Below are 23,118 nucleotides of genomic sequence, written 5' to 3' on the forward strand. Positions count from 1 at the left end.
CTAAGTACTTAAAATGACATTTAATTGGTCCTGAGTATCACACTACTCTGTGTAAAAATCTCTGTAGTCTTTAAAAACTTTAATCACTTCCTTTCAGTCAGGGTTAGATTTCTTAGGTGTATAAAACCTTTAAAGTGGGACCCACCAAGAAATTTATTCCAAACTCCGCAGCTGTCCTCAGTGCTTCTTTTTACCTCTTGATAAGTAAAGGGTTTCTTAGTTGGAAAGAGTTTAAAAACTATCAGGGACAGTTGTTGCTGTTGCTTTTTTATCTCTGATTAAATGAAGGCAGGGGAGTACCAGTAAATAAGCAGCTGAAGGAAATAAGGAATTCTCATTGCTTCTTGAGGAGACCTTTTTTAAATGGGCAAGAGGGTTAGCAGGCTCTTTTACTGCTTTCTGCTCCTCCTGCACAGTTATAGCTCACTAGGCTGAAACTGGAGTGCCAGACAGAGAAGTGGAAAGTTATCCAAAATTGCTCGCTTGTTTAAAGTAATATATACATTATTGTTAGTCATTCCATGGCATTGGACCCTGCAGCCACATTTCAGTTAAGTGTTCTTCCACGGGCACGTTCTCTTTCTCGTTGCTTTTTTGGCAGTAGTGTTTCTTTCTAACAGTATTTTAGTGCTTAGATGGCAAGCTATATTTTATCCATATAATGTTTAATTTAATAAGGCAAAATGTGATTATTTGGATTAATTAGAGCATGTAAGAACTCTGCATGTATGCACTTTTGATAGTCAGTTTTAAACGCATGCTTATATCTATTGATTTATAAATATTTGAGGTATATTTATGCAAATTTGATATACTAGCAATGCGAGGCATTATAGATCATTTGCAAGAGTGTTGTAGTGTGAATTCACATTTAGGCAGTGAGCAGCATTCATTAAATGTCCGTGCTTCAGCTGTGTGCTTGCAGGGTGGTATTTTTTCCTGTAAGGCTTAGCTATTAAATCCATTGTAAAATACTGCAGAGTTGTATCTCAGCCTTTTTAAGTGATCACTTGACTCCAGTGACTGTTTGGTATGGAAGCTATAGTCAAAATATGTCTATTTAAAACAGATGTAGTCATTAGGAGGCCCTCCAAACTGTGCTTCTCAGCTTCTTCTGAGTCAAACTTCTAGGTCAAACTATCTCCTAGGCAGGTTCAGAGACAGATGATTATCCCTGTTTCCCCACATGTCAAGTGTAACCACACTGCTGCATTGACAAGGGGCTAGTGCCATAAAAATAGGACTCATTACTTAGTTATCAGACAAGTTTGTTGCCATTCACGTTCCTCATTCTGTCTTAGTCGTGCTATTTAAATGTGGAGCTAAAAATAAATATTAGTGCTTGCTTACCAATAGGCACAGTAAGGAATTTTACTGCCCCAAATGCTGCCCAGGGTTAGCTTTGGATGGCTATTTGTTGCACCACATTGCAACAGCCTGGACAGAATGCCACGAGGAAGGTCCTTGGGGCCACTGTGATCGCAGAGAAGCTGAATGCCAGTGCCCAGGGTGAATTTAAGCATGGCATGATGAGCAGGAGGAGTGAGCTGTAATAATCTGTGAGAAAGAGCAGAGCCTGAGCAGGGCCTTGCCAGTAACAGAAAAGATTGCTTTCCAGACTGCCCCAACCACGACCTCAGGACAGGGATTTCTGACTGACCCTGTGCCATGAAGCATTAAAAACGCAACAAAATGATCCACTGGGCTCTCACTTCTTGACCTCCCTGCGAGCCCAGGAGCTTTCTAGCTCTCACTGAGAGAATGATATCATTTCTGTAGTTATCTTTACAGCTTTCAGACTGAGTTTCTCACCTGCTTAAAGAGAGCTGTGGCAACCACGATCATTTCTTCTGGTTATTTTCTTATTTTAGTCCTTGCACTTCTGTCCTTCGCTGATGGGCCAGAATAATGTGAAATTACCCTTCTGATTTCAGTTGTCTTTTCCTAGTTTGTCATTTTGTTCAGATGTCCAACACATGGCCCTTCTTTAGGACTAGGGGAGTTGCTGCCATTGTGTACAGAGGGCAGACAAAAAAGGGACAGTTTTTCATGGGGAAGGGACTTGGTGATCTACAAGCAAAAAATCTCCCAGTCTCTCAGACCCTGTCACAGAAATCACCCCCTTCTCTAAGTGTCTGGCATCACAAGGGAGCAATATCAATAGATCTGGGTTTGGATATAGGTCTGGGTAGAGTTGTGTCATCTTCCCAAGCATCCCTCTAGGAAAAGCTCTGCATGATACAAGCAGGTGTTGCCACCTGCAAACAGGTGGTACAGGTGTGTTCCTGGTGCTACAGGGCAGGGTCTGAAGGGCATTCTCCATCACCAAGTAAAGCAAACGGTGTGTCTTGAAGCCAAAGCTACCACTGCAGCAGAGTTTCAGTGGTGAGGCAATTTGGGTTGCATCCCTGTATTGACTCTAGAGTTTGTCAGCATCACGCTGCTGCCTGCATGCTGCCCATATTACAGTTATTCTGTGCTGCTGTAATATGGAATATTATGATCAGCCTCTGGATGCTCCTAAGTTAAGGCAGATCATCTTTTCCTCCTAAGAAACCTCCAGAACCCAGCTGCAGCCATAAAGCTGCTACCAAATGCAAGCTGGCCGCAGTTCAGAATTGGGGCCAATATTTTTAACAGCGTGAAATTTTGTTGTAGGCCCTCTGGAAGGATTCTGTATATGCAACTCTGAACTGGAGCAAAATCAAGACTGAAGTCCCCTGTGTGGTAAAACAAGTGAAGAAAAGGTTGGTTATGTTTGAGAAGGGAGATGCATCTCTCATATGTATTACAAATTGAGTCTGATGACATTGATTTGGAAGAGGTGTATCTTTCTTTACTGTTGGCTTATGTTCACAAATGCATTATAATGTCATGATCTCTTTTGTCTGGGTTGTCGCCACTGGAACATACCGACCATACCACTCTCATCAACATAATCACAAAAGAACTTGATATTTTATGTTAGTAATTAAATCATAAGCTCTACCCAATTTGTATGGGCCTGAACTTCTACATGTACTTTCATACTGCCACTGGTGGCTTTTTGTTTGCATTACAGCAGCCTGAGAGTAAATGAAAGGCAAGATCCAAGATAGGAAGGCAAATTGGTTTTGCAAACATGGCAAAGAAAGTGTGTGAAATCAAATGCCAATATTAATGCAAGACATCTGCTCTCTGTTCCAGTTCTGAGCGAAGTAATCCAGTCCTAATTACACACTGCTGTGTCCTCTACCAGCTAAGGAGAATGGTGCAGCCATTCTTAGTACTGGTATATAAATTTCTTTTTGGATCTGATAGATACATTAGATGCAGGGGAAGCTTTTCGTTTTTTGGCTGTCAGTTGCTTTGGGTAGCACAAAGAGAGGGGAGGAGAAACATTGCAGCAGGAAAAGATCAAAATCTTCCAAAAAGGACTCTGCTCCTAGAATAAAAATTTTTCCTAGAGAACTTTCCCTGCAGACCTCAATCAATATTATTCTCATCTGAGCGCACATATTATTCATTAAGAAATATTGGCAAGATGTGCACTGTAGTGTATGCCTTCATTAGAGCCTCCACCTGCCTGCTTTTATCAGAACATCTTCCCTAACTTTCATCTTCATTGAACTTGTTCCTGTCTTTGGATTCAGAGAGAAATCTTGTAATTTCACAGGGTGGATTTATTTTAAAACAAATAAACTCCAAAATATCCATCTCTTTGGTTTGTGTATGTGTTTTCTCATCTCACACATTATTGAATCAAGAAGATTATCACCATTAGATTCAGATTGAACTGGATGTTGATGAATTCATGTGCAAAACACAGCCCAGTGCAACAGACCCTCCCTGACATGGCAATAGCTGGAATTCCTCTGTTGTGTGTTCAGCTGCCATATCACATCCTTTGTGTGCACCTACTGCTCCTCTGCCAGCAGCCATTTTCCTACGGAATCAACAATTTTAGATGATATGTTGTTAGAATGATGTTATGAAGACCTGGCAAACATCAACCATGCCAAGTAGAGGCAGAGGGAGCCACAAAACATAGGGGACACTGGCAGTGTCTTAGGGTATTGTTATCACAAAACAACATGAGCCTGACATTGCATTTTCAATTCATGTGTTTCCATCTCCAACTATTCTGTGTCAATTTTGCCTGGTCTCTTTAGTGCGAGGCAGTGAAGAAAGAAACCATCTTATTGAAGAAGGGCACTGGGATTTTTGGACAATATGTTGTGGTCTAGCTCTGTGGCTGGGACCCCTGTGTGCTGCTGCAGCTTAAAGAAGAGCTGATAGTAAGAGATTATGAAAAGGCAGCTCCATGGCTCTGTCTCTGTTCACCCATCTCACATTTGTTTAGTCTCTGCTTGACATCAGGCTGGGAGCAAGAAGCTCTGAGCATAACAGAGTATGTGGCAACAAGACCGAGAGCTCCACGTGTCACTCCAGAACCAGACACTGTCTCACTGGATTCCTCCATGAAACAACTGAGACAGGTGTATGGACGCCAGATTTGTCTTTCAGGTCTACCTACTGCACCCACGAAGGTAAGGAGTAAAAGGCAGGACTATCTGCAGGAGAACATTGCAGTAACAATGAACTTTGAAGTCAAAAAGAATATACGGAAAAGTCAATTATTGCTCCAGATGAAAGTGAAGGACATTATAAAAACACTGCCGCTAGAGTTTACTCATAAGTTTGGGGGTGGGTTTTTTTTGTTGGGGTATGTGTGTTAAGGATTCTTTTCCACATACTTTAAAGAAACTCTGCACAGGCACTGCTGTGTGAAGAGATGGCAGAGTCCGTGTGCTGGTTTGCTCAGAAAAGTTGGGCTAAAGGTGCATTCCTGAACTTTTGTTGAACTTCAGTTTGATATGGATTGAAATCTTACATCACTATTGAGACCTGATGGACCATATGAGTGGAAGAACACACCTCACTTCAGCCTGGGAGAGTTTTGGGAGGTGGGAGGAGAAAGGAAGCTTCTATTGGAAAAGCATCTCCTCTATTTATGCTTTTCCCAGGGAAATCCAGCCTATCCCAGCTCCTAGTCTGGGCCTCCTCTAAGCCTGTTCTCTTGGGTCCGTAGACCTGCCCTTCTCCTCCCCTGTATTGGTACCAGGAAGATGCTGGCAGATCTGCAGTGTGTCACACGCAGCCTGATTCCCCAGCAGCTTATACCCCTTCAGAAAACCTTCCTGATGCCAATTTGTCATGTAGAAAAGAGTTCATTGCAGCTGAGCTGTTCTGGACACGAGAGGTACAGAATCTGCCCATTAAACTTCTTACAAAACAAGAAACAGACCAAAAATTTAGGTGTTGCTACTTTTAGTTTTGAAAAAAAAAAAAAAAAAAAAAAAAAAAAAAAAAAAAATTCTTTTTAACTTTTTGCTATGGAGAGGAGCAGGAAAACTTCTGAATAACTAATTTATCCACTGTAAATTTCTCTAAAAGGTCATTACAGACTGTAAAGCCTAACGGCTTAAAGTTCTAGCCTTATATCACAATGGCAAAGAACTCATTCTCTAGAGATTTTATTTTTGAAGCTTTGCCATTTTCTTCTATCAAAGGAAATGCTGTATTTTTAATACACAATTTTCTTTTTTAAAGAATAGCCTACATTCATGAAAATATTTAACATTCATTTCACTCAAAACATAGTAACAGAACCGAGTGATTTATTTTCACAATGCGTAGGCAGAGAAGTAGAGCAAGCCAGAGTTTAGAAATAATTGAGGTCTGTAGATCTCAGGTATGTATTTAAGTGGTCTTTTGAACTGCCACCCGTGTTCTGTGTGAACATAACTTTTCAGAGCACTTGTGATTTTCCTCCTTTACAGGGCTGCTGAATTGTGGTATGAGGTCAGGCCCCTGGTCACTCTCTTCTGACACCAGCAGGGTAGGTGCAAGTGATTCTGAAATGGGCAAAAATATAGGGATGTCTTATAGCTAATTTAGTACAGACCTGTGCAAATCGTCTTGGTCATTTTTGTGAATTCAAGAAATAAAACCCCTGTGTCAAACTGGCAGATAAAAGTCTCATCTGCTGAGAAATCTGACTTTGAAAACAACTGCTAAATTCACCATGTGCAGGGTAGTCTTTGGTACGGCCTGGTGCTGCTTCACTGTGGGATTGTGACTGGCACACGGGACTTAATCACCTTCACTTTTATTTTGAATTTTTTTTAATCCTGTCAGCTGAAAGATAAAATAAAAAACATATTAACCTCCCTGATGAAGCTTTATAATTCCCAACACTGAAACATTAACCAAGTCCTTAATTAAGAGAGACTGAAAGTAGAAGAATGCTTTTATGTCATTAGCTGGTTTTTGCTCCAGTCATCTGCCTCACTCAAGCATAGGATAATATGAAACCTCATGGGTCTGCTAAAGGCTTGACTTAAGTTTATTGCGGACTTTGCAATTTAATAAGAATGGGGCGTTGTTCTTAAGAAACTTCATTTTCTCTTGCCTGTGCTCAAGCAAAAAGGAAAAAAGTAAGAGCAGCTAGTAAGCAAGAGCCTCAAGTTAGACCCAGAGGTCTGAGCCCTAGCCCTTGCTGCACAAAGGGGTGTTTATTTCTGCATGCTTCTTCCCTCATGCACCAGGAATAGCAGGAATTAGTATTGGACCAGAAACCTTCCTAGGCAGAGCACAGCTGTTCTCTTTTTTTCTGTAGTTTCTGCAGTATTGAGCGCGATGGCTTCTCAGAACTGCCTAGCCAGGGAGCGCGTGAGGCACCATAATTGAATGAACACCAGTGCACATCAGTGATGAACTGGCACCTCAGCAACGGTGTTGTCTGGTCCTCCTCCAGCAGCGAGCTGTTTTAGTGCTTTGTTCCAGAGAACGGAGGGCTGGGGAGCTGAGGCTTATTCCCAGACACTGATCCGTGTCAAGTTTTCCCAGTAACTCGTTATGGGGCCGGTTGCCTACACAAGCGCTTTTTAAAGGAGTAATCTAGCTGTTCCTCTCTAGTGTCAAGGTTCTGAAAAAAAATAAGTGTGGTAAAATTCTTTGTATGAGACTTTTAATCTACTGGGTGAAGGAGGCTCAAAAATTACTGAAACTTTCTCACTCCTCTGAAATTACTCACTGAGCAGATGTAATGGGAACACACTCAGGACAATGTTTCACCACACTAGAAAAAGTAATTTACGTAGAGTGGGGACCTTTACACTGGGGTTGGTCTCTTCACCTTATTAAAGTTGTAAACCTAAAAATTCCCATGACTGTAACAGCAGGATTGCAGCAGACTGTTCAAACTGCAGGATGTGTGTTTGGGAATGGAATGTTTTGGTGGTTTTGGCATTATTTTTCTCCCCTTGTGTGATGCTTTCTCATGGTCCTACACACGTGCAAAACTCTCTCTTGCTTTTTCCCTCCAGGTCTCTTTCATGCCCAGTGACCCCACCTCTCTCAGCTCAGGTGCGAACATCACCTCTGAAGAACGATACCAAAGTCAGTTTCTGTTTTCTCAGTTTCTTCCTGTTCTACCCTTGGCATCCCAACAGTGACCTTGAGCTTCAGTGCATGCAGACAAACTTCTGCCACTCAGGAGGTCTGTGTTTAGATGAAACCACACCACCCCTGTGGCAAGCTCAGAATTAAGGCTTAAGATTTGCATACCAAGATCCTGAAATTCTGGCTTTGCACCCAAAAGTCTCCTTGGCACAGTGAGGAGTGGGCTCTAGGACCAAAAGCATGCTCAGAAATGAGTTGATGCACGATGCTCTCCAGGGTCAGTATTATTCAAGAGTTGCTGTGTTCTTTCAAAGGAGAAAAAAAAAAAAAAAAGATTCATGGAGTTAGAAGGACCAAGCTCCTGTGGGTGCAGTATGTGCCACAGGGTGGAAATTAAAAACCAGAGAATTAACAGGGTTTGTAGTGTTACAAAGCTGAAAGCATTTTTATCCTTATATGTGTGTACTCACAGAATAACATACTGCACTAATGAAACGCAGCTTTATGTTCCCAGTCATATTTATTGTTTGTTGCCTTAGCTATGGGTTTGTTTGGTTTATTGTAGGGATGAAGAGGAGGTGCTCGTGGGGCTTTTGACCCGCTTGGCTATAGGTGATGTGTACAAGGTGTGCCTTAAAGAGAGTGGGGAGAGTTGCCAAACAGGCAAGTTTAATAATGGGTATCTTGACAGGGGTGAATGTGAAGATGGGGAACTGAGGTTGTGACAGCTCCCATGAGATGATGTGCAGCACTATCTCCCCTAAAATCTATCAGAAATTGTCTGGCTCCCCTCAAGGGAAACCAGCCTGAAGAAAACTCCAAAAAAAGGCAACATGGTGGGACCTAAATAAAAGCTAATAGATGAGCTGAGCTAATATTAGTTTCCTGATATATAAAGCCAAATGGATTAATGGATCAGCTCATGCATTGCCTAAGGAAACAAAAAGAAAATCTTCAATACTTCTGTGCACATTGAGGACATGAACAATAAAGGTCTTTAGAAAGTAAAAACCTAATTTGGGGGAATCAATTACTACTTCTTTTTTTCTTACCCTTTTTTTTTTTTTTATTTAAAGGAAGTTCACAGAGAGGTAAAACTTGGGTAACACGCCAGCCAGAAGTCATGCGTCTCAGACACCACAATGATGGTCGATCTCGGTTTGCATCAGTCTTGCCCAGGCTCTTTTTAGCATTCCAGCTTCAGCTAATGGAAATCAAGCCCATTATGGTAAACGTAGGAAGCAAGTACATTAATAGTGGGCACTGACATTAATTCAAATGGTAAACAATTCAGAACTGTTCCCAGTACCTACTAGATTATGTATCATCTTACCTGCTGCTTCAGAGGGCTACTCCTTTCACGGGTTTTTAAAGTACAGAAGATTGTCTGCCACAGAGTTTTCTGCTTTACTAAGCTATTTTCAAATTCTGCTTTTCTCCCCATCAGTCCCATATACTTTTTTCTTTTAGGTTTTGGATGCGAGCACTTTCACTCCAGAACTGACACCATTGCAATGCCAATCTGTTCCTTACTTTAAAAACAGAGAGGCAGACGGGGCAAGTTTAGAGAAGGCAAGACGTGGGGGAAAATCTAAAGCGAAGGTAGAAAGAAAAATTGAGCTTATTTATACAGTAACACGTGTGTTAGAGTAATGCCTCCCTTCATCGGCTATACGCTCCCCCATCTTCTCTCTCACACACGTATATACACACACACTTTAACTGTGCTTTTGTGTTTTGTCAGAATTAATGAGAAAAGTTCCCTTGCCCTAGGGGTAATTAGTGTCCTTGGAGTTAAATAAGCTAATACTTAGACACCTCTGGCACAGGCAATTATGTTTGTGTATTGAATAATTGATTCAAAGAGGGGGGGAAGGGGCTGCTAATCAGATCTGAGCATAATGAATTGATTTAATTAACAGGGGAATCTGAGGGTCCCTGGGAAATGTGTGCATTTATTCAGCAGCAGGAGAGAGTGCAAAGCACATAAATTGAGAGAGAGAGCGAGCGAGCGAGGCAGGCGGCAAGTGCTTTTGCTTCCAGTGATAGGTTCACATCTTTCCTCCCTCCCACCCCCCCCTTCCTTTGAATATAATTTTAGATTTAGAGTGAAATCAAGAGAAAAGCACTTTAGAAGCCTGGAAAGCTCTTGCAGTAGCAACAGCAAAGGGGAGAGAGGTTGCGAGCGATCACACGCGATTACATTAAGACAATTTTTGACAGCGCAGGTTGGGGAAGGACGGAGCAGGGGGAGCAGCCCCCGATATTGGTCCTCCCTTACCTTTTTCCTCTCCCCCACCCCTCCCTTCTTCTTTGATCCCTAAACTGGCACTCGAGCTGCAGCGGCGGGGCCGGGGGCGAGGCGGCTGGTGCAGCAGCCCGGCTCCAGCTCTCCGGCGCCCAGCGCGGCCGTAGCCCGCCGCAGCCCCGCTCCAAACTCGCGTCCCGGGGCAGCGCCGGGGCGGCCGCGCCGCTGCCCCCGCCTCGGCAGCGCCCCGGTGCCCGGCCCGGCGCCTCGCCCGCCCCGGAGCCGAGAGCGGCGGCTGGAAGGGGAGCGCCCCAAGGAGCCGGAGCGGCGGCGGCCGCCCTCGGCGCCCGGGACAATGGTGCTGGACAAGGAGGACGGTAGGTGGGATCGGGGCGCGGGGCCCGCCGCTCCCGCCCGGGCGCCCCGGCGGCGGGCGGGGAGGCACGGGCGGAGGGACGGAGGGAGGCAGCGGGGTCGGGGGAGCTGCCCCGCGCCGCGGCACGGCGCTGCTGCCCGGCCTGTCCCGCAGCGCTCCGCTCACAAAGGGGGTCCGGGGACGCCCGGGACGGCGGCCCCGGGGCACCCGCGGGTCGCTCTCCGCGGTGGCCAGGCCGGGCGGGGCGGCGGGGAGCGCGCCGGGGACGCGGCCGCGGCCCCGCTGCGTCTGCGGCCGGCGGGGCAGCGTCTGACACCCGCAGCCCCCGCGCCGGGCCGCCATCGGCGCCGGTGGCCTCAGCGTGTGTCCCCGCCGGGCCACCTCCGGTGGCTCCCGAGGCCGCGGGTGCCCGAACGGCGCCCCGCGCTCCCACTGCGGCCCTGCGTGCTTGTGTAAATGGCCACAGAATGTCCCTGTGTCGGGCTGGCGGGGGCTCCAACTCGGAAAAGTGGATGTCAGGCTCAAGGGACAAGTGGGAGATGCTCTCCTTCGCTGTTTTCTTTTTTCCTCCCCCCCCCCCCCCCCCCCCCCCACCTCTTTTCCCTCCCTTCCCCTATTCTTTTGATCTGGAGTTTCTGCCTCAGAACGGGGGGAGTCCGTCCGCCGCGACACCGCCGAGTGGGACGGGGCACGAAGAGCAATCCCGGGCTGGCTTGTGAGAGCGGCCGTGTGGGAGGGGGCCGAAGCGCTGACAACCACAAGGTTAAATGCTCACTGCCCCAGAGAGGTGCGCGGGGAGCTCGCTCGCTGCACGCTCGTCACATGCCTCTGGGCCCTCGGAGAATCCCTTTCCCAGCATCTTTCTTTCTTCCAGTTTCTTGAAGTCCTCTGAAGTAAACTGATGTAGTGTTATTAATGGGGTCTGTAGTGCTCCAGTGGAAAGTGCGTGTGTTGGAGAAGAGGGAATGAACTTACCTAACTGGTCAGGGAGAGGTAACAGTAGAAAGACTTTTCTCATCCCTCGCTCCCTGTGCAGTAAGGTAAAAACGTGAAGTAATGACCGAGGAATTAAACACGGGTAATTTCTTACTGATGTGTGGAACAAGGTTTGTGTTTCTCCTTGACCTCACTTTCAGGGGTGACCTGCGTTGGAAGAGTCCCCTGATTTTGCTCAGCTGCTGGAGGAAAAGGGAGGAAGGGCCCTTAACATCTCTATTAATACCCGTTAATAATAATAACAACTGGGTGATGTCTTCATCCCCGTGACTCTCTGTCAGGGGGTGCCTGCCGACCTGTGTCTGCTTCCCTGTGATTGACAGGCTGCCAGCAGGATGCTGCCTCCATTGCAGGGGCGAGAGGCACAGGTGAGCTGCGAGGAGAGACCGGGATCTGAAGAGGGTTTCCTAATAGGGATGTTTGGGCTCTTTCAAGTGTCGCAGACACACTCATTAAACACAAGGAGCTCGGGGCCGGTGTGGTGGTGCTGTAAGGAAATGAAACTAGAACCGTTGATTATCCAGACAGTTCTCAACAGCCTCCTTCCAGGAGATTTCACGAGCGGCTGTATAAAAGGGAATAATGGTGGTGGGTGGGAGAGGTAAAGAGGAAATTAGTGTGGGGTGCACTTAAAAAAGGAGCAAAGTAGGAAACAAACCCCTGATGAGAAGGATGTGAAGATCAGAGCAACAAGGTGCGGTAATGCCTAGGAATCTCCTGTGCTGTTGATGGACTAGTTATGCTCGAGGAGAAATGATGGTGACTTTCAAAGGTGCACTGGAGAAATGGGGTATAGGAGGTGAGACTCAGAGAAGAAACTCTTTTTATGAAGAGGTCATTTTACCTTTTCAAGTTTCTTTCTGCCTGATTCAAATGGGCTCCACTTGCCCGCTCATCTGTGAATGTTAAAAGGGGATGCTGGACCTGCACAGGTTACAAATGGACTAAAATGTAAGCTTTTGCTAACTAAACCAATTCCTTTTGAAATCAAGCTTGAATGAGCTTGTTAATAAAAATGGGTCTGTTTTACTCCCATAAATGGCCCTCTTTTTTCCCTTTTATTTTTCTTTTTCCCAGAAGCCGGTCTGATTTTTACCATCTAAAAATCCCAGCGTTGTGGCTACTCTCCAGTTCTCCCCTTGATTTAAGAGGCTTTGCCATGTAGGGTTTTTCTTTGAGGGGTTTTCTTCTTTTGAGGTCTCTGGCAGCAGTGGGGGTATTCATAGTTATTACTGCACAGAGAAGGCAGGATTTCAGGATTACCCCTCCCAGAAGTCCTGGTGCATAGCAAGGAGGACACTTGCTGCCTTGTAGATATGTGCCCCTTGCTTTTGCATCCCTGAAGGCTACTTGGGAAGCTGGGCCATGGCCATGGCCTCAGAGGCAGCTGCCCACTCTTTCAGCTTGGGGCCTTATGGGTGTGTGCCAGCCCCAGTGTGACACCAGGATCGCCCCAGCGGTGCGATAACTGTGGATTTGTGCTTCCGCTCCGCGTTTGTGAGCGAAAAGCTTCCTTGGCAGGCACGCTCTGCGGTGCCGAGAAGTAGTAGAGACTCAATAATACTTTTCTGTGGCTCTTCACAGATACCACTGAGGATGAAGGGGCAGACTGAAAAAATAACAACAGTAATAATGTTTTTGACTTGATGTGTTGTGGCATCGCGTCAAGTTATGTCAGGGAGGTAACAGCATTTTGTATGTTTGAAGTGACATAATATAACTTGACTGATGCAACATGACTTGATATCAGAAAATACTGGTTCACAGTGGAACTTTGGCAGGTATCTTCCCTGAACAAATGTTAGGAACCGAGAGAAGAGGGACAAGAGGGGTGGGGGAGAGAAAGGTTGAGAGAGAAGAACTTCAAGGCTCGCATTTTAGTCAGTTCCACTGCATAAATCATGGCAGAATTTGCTGTGGGCATGCCAACCTACACACCGTGCAGCACATTTATAAATTTCGAGATAATGAGAGTTACGATATTTCTCAAATACATAAATGTTTTGATTGCAAAGACCAGATTTCTGCTTAAAAAAGTAAACTGACATCAGGTAGCATGATTAATTCCAACAGATTGTGTTAATTGTAGTTGACTTAAATTGCTGTACAAACGTGTTGGGGGTTAGAAAACTTTTATTTTTAATTGTTGGCGTGTGAAATGAGTAAGCAGATAAAGTGTTTAAAAAAGTCTGTTTGCACAGGGAGTAATCCAGCCTCTATGACATGATGGAGCAGTAAAGGAATAAAATGTACATTGATCCGGTACTGCGTATTTTTTCATGAGTGCATTATGTCTGCTAGTTTGCTCTGCTGCAGAAGTCAGCTGTGACAGACAATGGCTAACGTCAGTTTTATCAAAACCCTGCCTTTCTTGTAGTTACCAAATAGTGGAAGTTGAAATGTACCATATGTTTTGGGGTAATTCTGCCCTTTTTGAAGGTGACAGGGTTAAAAAGTACGCAGACAAAGATAGAACATTTTTGGAGTTCACCATTTTCTGATGGAGGCCAATGGTATATTGAAAGTATTAAAGTGCCTCAAACCTAAAAAAGCCTGCGGTTTTGTTAGTTTTTGCATGGATGCTTTTAACTATTAGACTTTAATCTTTGGGATAAAGTCCTCCTCCTTTTTAGCTTGTGACACTCCCTGAAAGAAAGTGATTATTTATGGTGGTTGCACTCTTACGCTAAAATACATATTCAACACTTGCAAACTAGTATCACTAGGAAACAGGAGTTGTTGGAAGCACTAGATGAAAACAGTTCAATGTAGAATGATACATTTAACATCAAATATTCTCAAGGACTGTTAGGATTAAGTATTGTGAATGAAGGGGGAAGGAAAAGCCACTTCAGCTGGGGATAAGGAATCTAATTAAAAATCAGTATTAAGGATATATAACTGGAGCCCGCTATCATGCTCTTTAGAGTACCGTTGTATCAGTTGTAAAGGGGAGGAAGAAGTATCATTAAAGCAGAAATGAAATGTTTTCTCAGATTAAAAGGCTGAGATGAGTGAAACGGTGCTGTTGATCTTGGTAGCGAAGCATCTGATCCCACAATCCTTACGAGAGCCATTGGAGACAACATATGACTTGTCTGAAAAAGGATTGAGAGGTGCAGGATGAAGGATAAAAGACGTGGGCTCCCAACTTGTCACTTTATATTTGGGCATTTCTGAAAAGTGGAGCAAACCTGTGAGGGCTTGTACCGTGTTTGATTAGGTAAATTCATTTTAATATCGACCTAGTGAAAATGAAGCTGCATTCTCTGGAGTACACGCTGAAACTAATACCGACACGTGAAAACAAACCCAAAATATTTGTGCAGAAAATTAGTATCAAGTTTTAGGTCACCAGAGATGTGTGAAATGCGGCTGGGAGCAGCGGGGCTGGTGTAACGCAGCCGGCATCAGCTGCGGAGAGTTCCGAGCCTCTGACCTGCCCGAGCTGCTGTGCGGTGTCAGACAAAATCCGCGCTCGCAGGGAGCAGAGCTGGAGCATCCCCCGTGCCCTGGCCCCGCAGAGGACAAAGCGGCGGCGGCGCAGGTGGCCCCGTGGCCAGCGGCACCTGGGCGGGGGCCGGGCGGGCTGCAGGTGGTGCTGCTGAGCCGGGAAGCCGCGCTCCGCCAGGAATCCCCGGCAGCAGCACGCGAGGGGGCCCTGCGAAACGCGCGCATTTATTCATTGCAAGTGTGCAAGGCTCACCAATTGAGAGGCAGAGGCAGCACTAGTCGGGCTTAGGTATTCTACCCTCTCTGAATATAATTTCGGATTTAGAGTCAGCTTAAATCCAAAGGGAAAACACTTTATAAGGCTGAAAGCTGTGTAGTTGCAACAGCCAGGGTTATGAGCTATCAAAGGCAATTACATTAAAATAGATTATACTGTGTAAATTGAGCCATTTAGAAGGTGAGAACCAAAGAAACAGCTCTGATCCCCCTTCTTTATAAATTGCAGTTTTAGTTCCTTGCAATTCTGAGGCACAAAAGTAGGTGAGACTGCTTTTGTATCTGCAAAGTGCTTTATTTCTGAGTGTAATTCTAACTGAGTGCAATCTAGGTTAAAAGCTGGACAACTGGGTAATTAGAGCTCACTTGCTGCTAAAGGACGATCAGCTGTACCGTAGCTCATTTGTGTTCCCAGAGACTTGTTCTCCTCTCCCCTGAGCGGAGGCTCCTGGAGAAGAAGCATCTGTGCCCAGACTTTTCTTGATTGCGGAGATGATGGTGCTGGACAAGGAGGACGGTAGGTGGGCTGAGATTGTGTAAGCCTGTGCTTGGTGTCTTCTGTGTGCTGCTAATGTAGAAATAAATAGTTTTGAAGCAGGTGTGCACTGTGCATTTCAGAGTGCTCTGCTTTGAGCTTCTGATGTTTTTCTCTTGTGTAGGTAAAAGCATGCTTGCTCTTTATTTTTTTTTTTTTTATCTCTTCTCTGACATGATCGGACAGCCAAGAAGGGTTTACTCCAGGCTCTGTTTGCTGATGGACATAGCAGAAACAGCTTGTTTGTTGTTTTTTTTTAAATATCTATGTAGATTTTTCTTTCTGCAAGTTAATATATCCATTTTAGCCTGTTTGTTTTAACAGCTTTTATTGTAAATCTAATTTTGAGATTTTCTTTCCTTTTCATTGCATGCCATTTAGGTCTCTTTAATGTGCGCCTCTAATATCTATTTCTCACAGCTTTTCTTCATAGCTATAAACATAATGACAATAAGCTAATAAGCTGCTGTGGCAGGAAAAAAAGCATTGGTTTATTCTAAGAATTAATGGCAGAAGTGGAGGTTCATTTGGAAGGTAATTTCATGAATGAAGCTGAAGGAGAGCTTGACTTATTTTAGGATTTCACATGTACTTATTTTTTTAAGCTGGCTAGTCCTCATTAAGGATGCTTAAGGGGAACAAATTAATGTGAGTGATATCAGACAGTGTTAGTGAGTAGCCTGAATGACCTGATGCTATCTTTTGCATGTTGTCTGCCAGGGTGTGCAACTTAACTGCTCAGTCATCAGTAGTTTCTGGGATGAAGGTGGTAAGTCCAATCGCAACTTTTTAATTAAGTTTTTTTTTTCAAGGGCTGCTTTTTAGCCTAGGTCGTCCCTCATAGCTCATACCCTGAGAGCAAGGATTAAAACTGAGGCAGAGCAGGACGTTTCTGTAGCCATCCACATGGACTTCTATCGATGGTGCTGCCTCTTGCCAAGGACCTCCACCTTGGCGGCACTTTGTGCATGTAAAGTGGGAACTGCATCTTAACTTCTAACAGGCATTTCTACCCATTATCTCCTTATTTCATTCCATCTTTATAAATGGATGAAGTGTGCCGTGTAATGGATTTCCCTGATCTTTTAAAATTTATTTTAGAAATCTCTTTAAGTGTAAAAAAAAAAGTCATAGCGTAGGCTGTTGCCATTTGAAAGTAGGAGAAATTACTGAATATTTGTAACACTGTAGGCAGGAAACAGCTTTTCACTGGGAGCAAAAGGGCTTGGAGAAATTGGAAGTTGGGCATTTTGGCAGGAGCATTGATTTTACTTGAATATATGTATTGCTTTTTAAAATATTTATGAGAAAAATAACTTGTAATTCAAAGTCACTTACTTGCCGCTGTTGGGGTCATGCTAACTGTGTTTTGTGACTAACACTGAAAGCTGCTATTAAGTTGAAATTATATGATTTTTATTCCACAACCTATATCTGTCTTCTAGTATTTTAAAACTGAATTAGTACTGCACTGGGGACTAATTAGGAAGGCTTGACTATTGAAGGACCAGAAGTCTTCTACTAAAGTTTCTTTTCCCTCTCTCCTTTCCTTGCCTCCCAAAAAAATGGAGTGTTTTAGACATAGCATTTTGAGGTCTTCTCTCATTATAGCTTTGATTTCTAAAATTCTCAGTCTGGCATGTTCATGCAGGTAGAATTTGCATTTGGTTTCTGGGATGGCGTGTGAGGTTTCGTTTCATGAAGTATTTGGGACAATGAAAAAATGTGGACTTTTCACAAAGACTTGACACCTTTAAAATATGAGACCAAGCAGAAATGCATCATTATCAGTGCCCTCTTGTATGTAGATTCAATCAGATTTGGACTAAGAGTTGACCAATGTGAGATCAAAGTCTGTGTGTAAGTTGTGCCCTTCTGAATTTATTCTGTGCTAATTAAGTTGGCATCCCAAAACTGTGAAATAATCGTATTGAGGGGGGAAAAAAAATAAATCATGGGCTTTATTTCTGTTAAGATCTCCTAAATTCCTTTATTAACACAGTAGAACTTTAAAAAAAAATGAGTAGATGTGGAGCATCTGTTACCCATCTTCTAGATCAGCTTTGCAGTTGACTGGCCTGTGGATGAAAGACACACTAAGTGCTTGAGTATTGCTTATGCTGGGAAAACAAATGAAGCTAACAGGGTTTCAAAGGCTTTGAAGCAGTGTCACTCTCAGAGGTGTTCAGTTGTTTTCTTTGGCAATATAAGTTGAAGCAAGCTAGTTTACTTTATTAGAGGCATAAGGCTACTCTTGTAACCTTCCTCTGACTAAGATGAATTTGGCTGACTGACCTTATTTCTTTCAGGACCACACGTGTTGTGCTGGGTTTGGGTTTTTTGGTTTTTTTCTTTTTCCCTCCTTAGGATTCATCTCTTTTAAAGGATGGCAGCATTTTCTGTATTTTGTTAAAGCTCCCTTTTCAATTTGTGCCTCCCCACAGAACTATGTTCTGCTATGATGGAGCAATGCAAATCAAGTAAAATAGCCCAAATTAATTCTTCACATCGGCGGCAGTATGATTGCCTGCATGGAATCAATAATGCATCATAGAGGGATCAAATTTTGGAGTATAATGTGTGAATAATGCTTGACACAAAACAAAAATTCAGTCATCATAATAGCAATTAGGAAAAAGCTGCAGCTTATCCCAGCTGTAATCTCTGCTAACAATGAAGCACAGCCTGGTAATCAGCATGTATGGTATGAAATGCACTAATAGAAATCATGGCTCTTTGTTATGTGTGTGTGGGGTGAAAGTTTCCTTTTCAGCTAACTTGTGCTGTGTTAACCAGACATAGCATCCTTCAACCAAATTGTGGAGTGTGTGTGCACTTGTAAAAACACTGATCAGCTGTGTGTTCATCCCGATGTTTGCATAGACAGGAGCACCCCAAATCATGGATCCTTTGTGTTTTCAAGCAGAACTCTGATTAAACAGATCACAAGAGTAGGCTGAGTAAATAACACATCAGTGGACTCCATTAAACGTGTACCTTGGTTTTACATAGAAAGGAAATTTTGTATTTTGTTCAAAAATGGAAGGAAAAACATGGATACTCAGTGGCTGTGTGCATTGGGGTTGGAGAATGGGTCTTAGGTTGATGGGAGGTATTTAGGGCAATGAATATTAGGTAATTTGAAACTGGATTAGTAGCAGCAGTTGGGTTCCCTGTTGTGTGAGAGCCCATCTTGCCCCGCACAGAAGGTAAAAACCCGCAGCATTTGGCATTAGAAAAGCTGAGAAATGGATTGTGTACTGTCAGTGACAGGAACTGTGCCACAGCGCCCTGGCCAGGACAGCAGAGCTGTGGGCTGGCTTCACAAGGGAGTATGCCAGCTGCCAGATGGAGTTGCCTATACAGAGGTGTCTCTCCATATCCACCTGCCTATCTCCAGTGACATAGGTCCAAGCAGTCCTGTTGTGTCAATAAAAGTCATTATATGCACAGAAATGAAGCAGGTACAAATTGTGCCACGTAGGAGGAAGAGCCGTTCTGCGTGCTGCTGCTATCTTTTGTTTCCCTTTGAGCGTACCTTTCTGGGGGGTACCTATTGAGGAGTCATGCAGAGAGAGAAGGGGAGATGGCACAGTGGCTTTTCCTCATGTGACATGAAAATTAGGCAATTTTCTTTTGCCCAATATTCCTGAAGCTCTCTCATTCTTTCCTGTGCCCCTCTACCACGGACCTCCTCCATGGTCCACTGGTGTCTAGCTTACCATGTATGAGGAATCCCTACATATCTTCCCAGACATCAGCTTATTCAAAGAATGATTAATAAAGGTCACCAAAGACCTTATTTTTGCCTACTTAGCTGAGTTAGCTGTTGGTTTTTTTGAGGGCTTGATCTTCACACATATGCTTTTAGAGTAATTTTGGAGGTTTGGTCTGGCTTTAGTTCATGACACAGTGTCCTTTTGTGACTCAGAAGTACAGCAGTGGATTAATATATTCATGAAGAGGAGATAAAAAGTTCTCAAAGAAGTATTCTGAATAAAATCGGAGCACATTCGGCAGCAGAACATGAGACTCGGTTTGGTCATAAAGGACCTAAAAACCATTTGGACTGTTTCTCCAAAGCTGATCAAGTGTTGAGCTAGAGGCAGCTCTCCCTAGAGCTTCCCTCTGCCCCTGAAATGGCAAATATGGAAGCATGATAGAACCATGGGGTAGTAAAGTAATTGCCTAAAGCTATTCAAGAAATTGAGGCTACTGTAGTTGGAGCACTGATAACCTTAGGTATCCTTTTAAAGAAATCTCATCCTATGGGAAGAAGAGGAGTGAAAGGAGGTAGCAGGACTAAGAGGAGCAAACTGCTTTGTGCAGGAGTATGGCAGGCAATCACATAGTTCCTAGTGTTTGTTCAGACCAGATAGCTGAAGGATCTGGGTAGGATGTCATGATGCTTCATTCCCAGATGCTGTTGACACGTGATAATTGTCTAGTTGACATAACAAGCGTTGAAACAGTGTAAGGACATTTTCCATCTTGGGTAATAGGGCAAAAGAAGCAGCTTGTTCTTGGAAATCAGTCTGCTCTAATTTTGCTTTAATGCAGTAGAAGGTGTACTTGATACCCTGGCAGCAGAACATAATTCGTCTTCTTTGGAGTTAGTGTTAAATTTTATTATCTTTAATAAATACAACGTGAACATGTCAGCTTGTTTGTCATAGTCATTCCAAAAATGCTCTCTTATGGTAGAATCTTCGGAAAAATTCCTTTTAAGAGCAGTGCATTATTAATAAAGTAATCCATTAGGTCTGGTGATAAAGGGTCACAGCAGAGTCTGAAATGCGTTTCTTAAATGGTTAAGAAATTTATCATGGTTGGAGGATTAATTGATTTCATTTGGAGGCTTTCTTAAAGTTTTCAGGCGTTGTGTTTAGAGATGGTTTTATTCTCTTTGGAAATGTGCTTGCTGCTCAAAGTTTTGCTTTGCTGTCATTAGCATGAACTATTACATTTCTGCTAAAGGCAAACTGTTCTTCTAGCATTATGACTGATTGCATCTGTGAGGAGTCCTACTTAGGTAAAGAATATGAAAGTTTATGGCAAATAAGGTATTTTACTTGAAATCAATTCAAAATCAGAATAATGGCATCAAGCATTAAGTGTTGCAGCATAAGAATAAAGATGGCACTGCAGATGCTGCTAAATGCTGAACTATAAAACTCTAATGGGTCTATATCTTTTAAAAATTGGACAGAATTGTCATCATTTAGAATACATAGACATTGTTTAAAACCGTATAGAAATCGCTGCCCCCAACTTCAATAATGTGCGTAACTGTTGCCAGGGAATGATTTATTCAGTGAATGTAGCTCCTATTCACTGAAGACTTGGGGGTGGAGGGAAGGGTGCTTTAAAATGAAAGTTGTTCACTATTAGATTAACATAATTAAACCTATAGATGGTCTGAGAAAAATTCACCACAGCTACTGTTTTTTCAGTTCTCTGTGTGTGTGTGTTTTCTCTGCCCTCCAATGGGATGACTCCCAAGCCCAAGTTTCCAAGCACAATGTGGGGTGCTGTCCCTGCAAACAGATGCTCAACTCTCCAGTGAATGTTCTTGCAAACTACTCTCTACTTACATTACGTATCAAAGCAGATAATGGATGCTCTTGCCCAAATTTAGAGGGTTTTTAAATGTCACTGAATATTTTTCAAATTCTTTATGCCAATGTTCAGAGTTCCTTGTGTGCTAATCAAACTCTGAAAGGGTGGTTTGGGCAGTGAAAGTATTATTTGCCTTCCTTTTAAACTACTGATATCAACAGTTCAAGTTTCTCCTAAAGAAAAAGTGGATGATTGTTGCATATTCATGACTGAACTGCAGAGAACTTGGACCAGAATTAAACAATTAACCCTCTCTCCAATGTAAACATCCATTTGAGTAGAAGCCAGGGATGTTCCTACTTGGTTTATTATGGATCCGAGATATAGAAATGTATTCCAGAGGACTGTGTTTCTAATAAATAAAAAGGCATAATGAGAATGTAACTGGGAAGGAAGACAAAAGCAGCCATGCTTTAAATTGTTAATGATGGTGCCAGTGGCTGCAGCTTTACCACAGCTGTTTAAATTGATCAGCTAGTGAAAATGTTTTGTTTTGGCATTTTCCCTGCATGTGCAACTCTTTCGAAGGGACGTCTGGAAGGTTTTCAAAGGGGAATCATGATCTTTTTTTAAACAAGGCTTAGAGCACCACAGTTTCCAGCATTTTGGAATCCAGTATTTAAGGATGCAGTTCAGTTTCTCTTTTGTAAAGTTTTTGGCTGATGAGCCATTATTTCCCCTAGATTTCCTTTACCACTTTTTTAAAATTTTATTTTTCTTTTCCCTCCACAAATACTGCAAATTACTCACTACCCATAAAAGCTGAGGCAACAGCACACTTCCTAGCTGTCTTTTTTTCTTTTCCCATCTCTATTTTACTGATGCTACTGAGCTTGATCAGAAAAGCAGAAAGGGGCTATGTCGATTTGCTATGCATCTTTTGGTCAAGCATCCAGTGTGAAATTGTTCTGTAAAATGTACTTTTTCAGAGGGAACTCACTCCTAATTTATCTCCTGGTTGGCTCTACCTTGCAGCTGAAGTGGGTTAACCAATACCTCTTTATCACTTGTGTCCTTTCCTTCTGTTCCAGAGAAATGGGTGTATGTTTCAAAAGGATGCCATCTCTTCAGGGCAGGTAGGGAGGAGAAGATTGGACTTTCTGTGTGTTGACAAGTGACATGGTAGAGATGTTTGGGAAGGGGACTGGCTTGAGCTGGTGAGCCTTGGTGTCTTTTTCAGAACGCCTTCTGCCTTGAGCTCATGGGCAGACCTCGTGTGACGCCTCTTCCCGGCACTCTTGGTGGCAGGTGACTCCTGGGCAGGCCGTGCCTTAGATAATGTTGAGCAGCCAGGTTTCTGCATTAATGTACTTGCAGTGAGGGTGGGTACTGAACATTATTCAGAATCCATTATATATTTATCCTTATACTCCTTTGTGGAAAATGATTTCTGTAAGTACCCTGTTACGGTTATGAAAGCCTAAATAAGCATCAGTCTCAAACCCTTTGACCTGTCTGCACAGAATGGAGATCTGTTTTGAAAAGGACTCCTTTATATCTGTTTTTACTCCATGCCCTTCCATTCATTTGCCTATACAAAGCAATAAAGGGTAAAACTAAAGTAACATAAATTGGTCTGTCTTCCTGAATCCATGTCTCGCTAATGTACCCAGATTAACTCAACTGTAAATTGTCTCCTTTGGATGTCGTGTCTTGCTAAAAGTTTCCTATATGATTCATGATTTGGATTGCTTTTAACAGCTATTGGCTAAGCAATATGGTAAATGTACAAGGTGATGCAATTGGCATTAGTGAGAGGATGCACAGGAGCATGTAATGCAGTCAATACTACATTAACTACTGATGCCCAATTACAGAAACTGGAAGAGTGGCTTTTAGGAGCATTAGGACTTGCAGAAGAGCTGAGATCACCTGCCGCTCCTTGCCTAAAAGCTTCACCCTTTACGCGCTGGGATCAAAGCAAACATTTAGTTGCTCTTTTGTCATGTATAACAACGAAGGTATTTTCCCCCCCCTTTTTTTTCCAAAAAGTGTCACACTGATGCTTTTAGCACATGTAAAATCCTATCTCCATATTTCAAGACTCTACTTCCATCTCCTGGGGCAAGACTTTATTTGAATAAAAACTCTTTAACCACCTCTGCATTTATTGTTTCTCTGAAGCTTACTATTACAGCCAGTTTTTCTTTTAAGGAAATACTAAGTGAT

General features: G+C 43.3%; 1 protein-coding gene across 7 annotated transcripts in view; it reads left to right on the forward strand.

Moving 5' to 3' along the window:
• Positions 1-9,983: 9,983 nt before the first annotated feature.
• The window catches only part of LMO1 (LIM domain only 1), a 59,084-nt gene continuing 45,949 nt past the window's right edge, over positions 9,984-23,118 (forward strand). Inside the window, exons 1-2 of one of the 7 annotated variants that reach the window (XM_069016802.1) lie at positions 14,713-14,808; positions 15,211-15,312. In XM_069016802.1, coding sequence (XP_068872903.1) covers positions 15,288-15,312 — 25 coding nt within the window. In that variant the 5' untranslated portion in view covers positions 14,713-14,808; positions 15,211-15,287. The other 6 variants (XM_069016803.1, XM_069016804.1, XM_069016806.1 and 3 more) reach the window with 6 other exon arrangements.

This window comes from Aphelocoma coerulescens, chromosome 5 (assembly GCF_041296385.1).
Source record: "Aphelocoma coerulescens isolate FSJ_1873_10779 chromosome 5, UR_Acoe_1.0, whole genome shotgun sequence".
In the NCBI taxonomy this organism is placed as follows: Eukaryota; Metazoa; Chordata; class Aves; order Passeriformes; family Corvidae; genus Aphelocoma; species Aphelocoma coerulescens.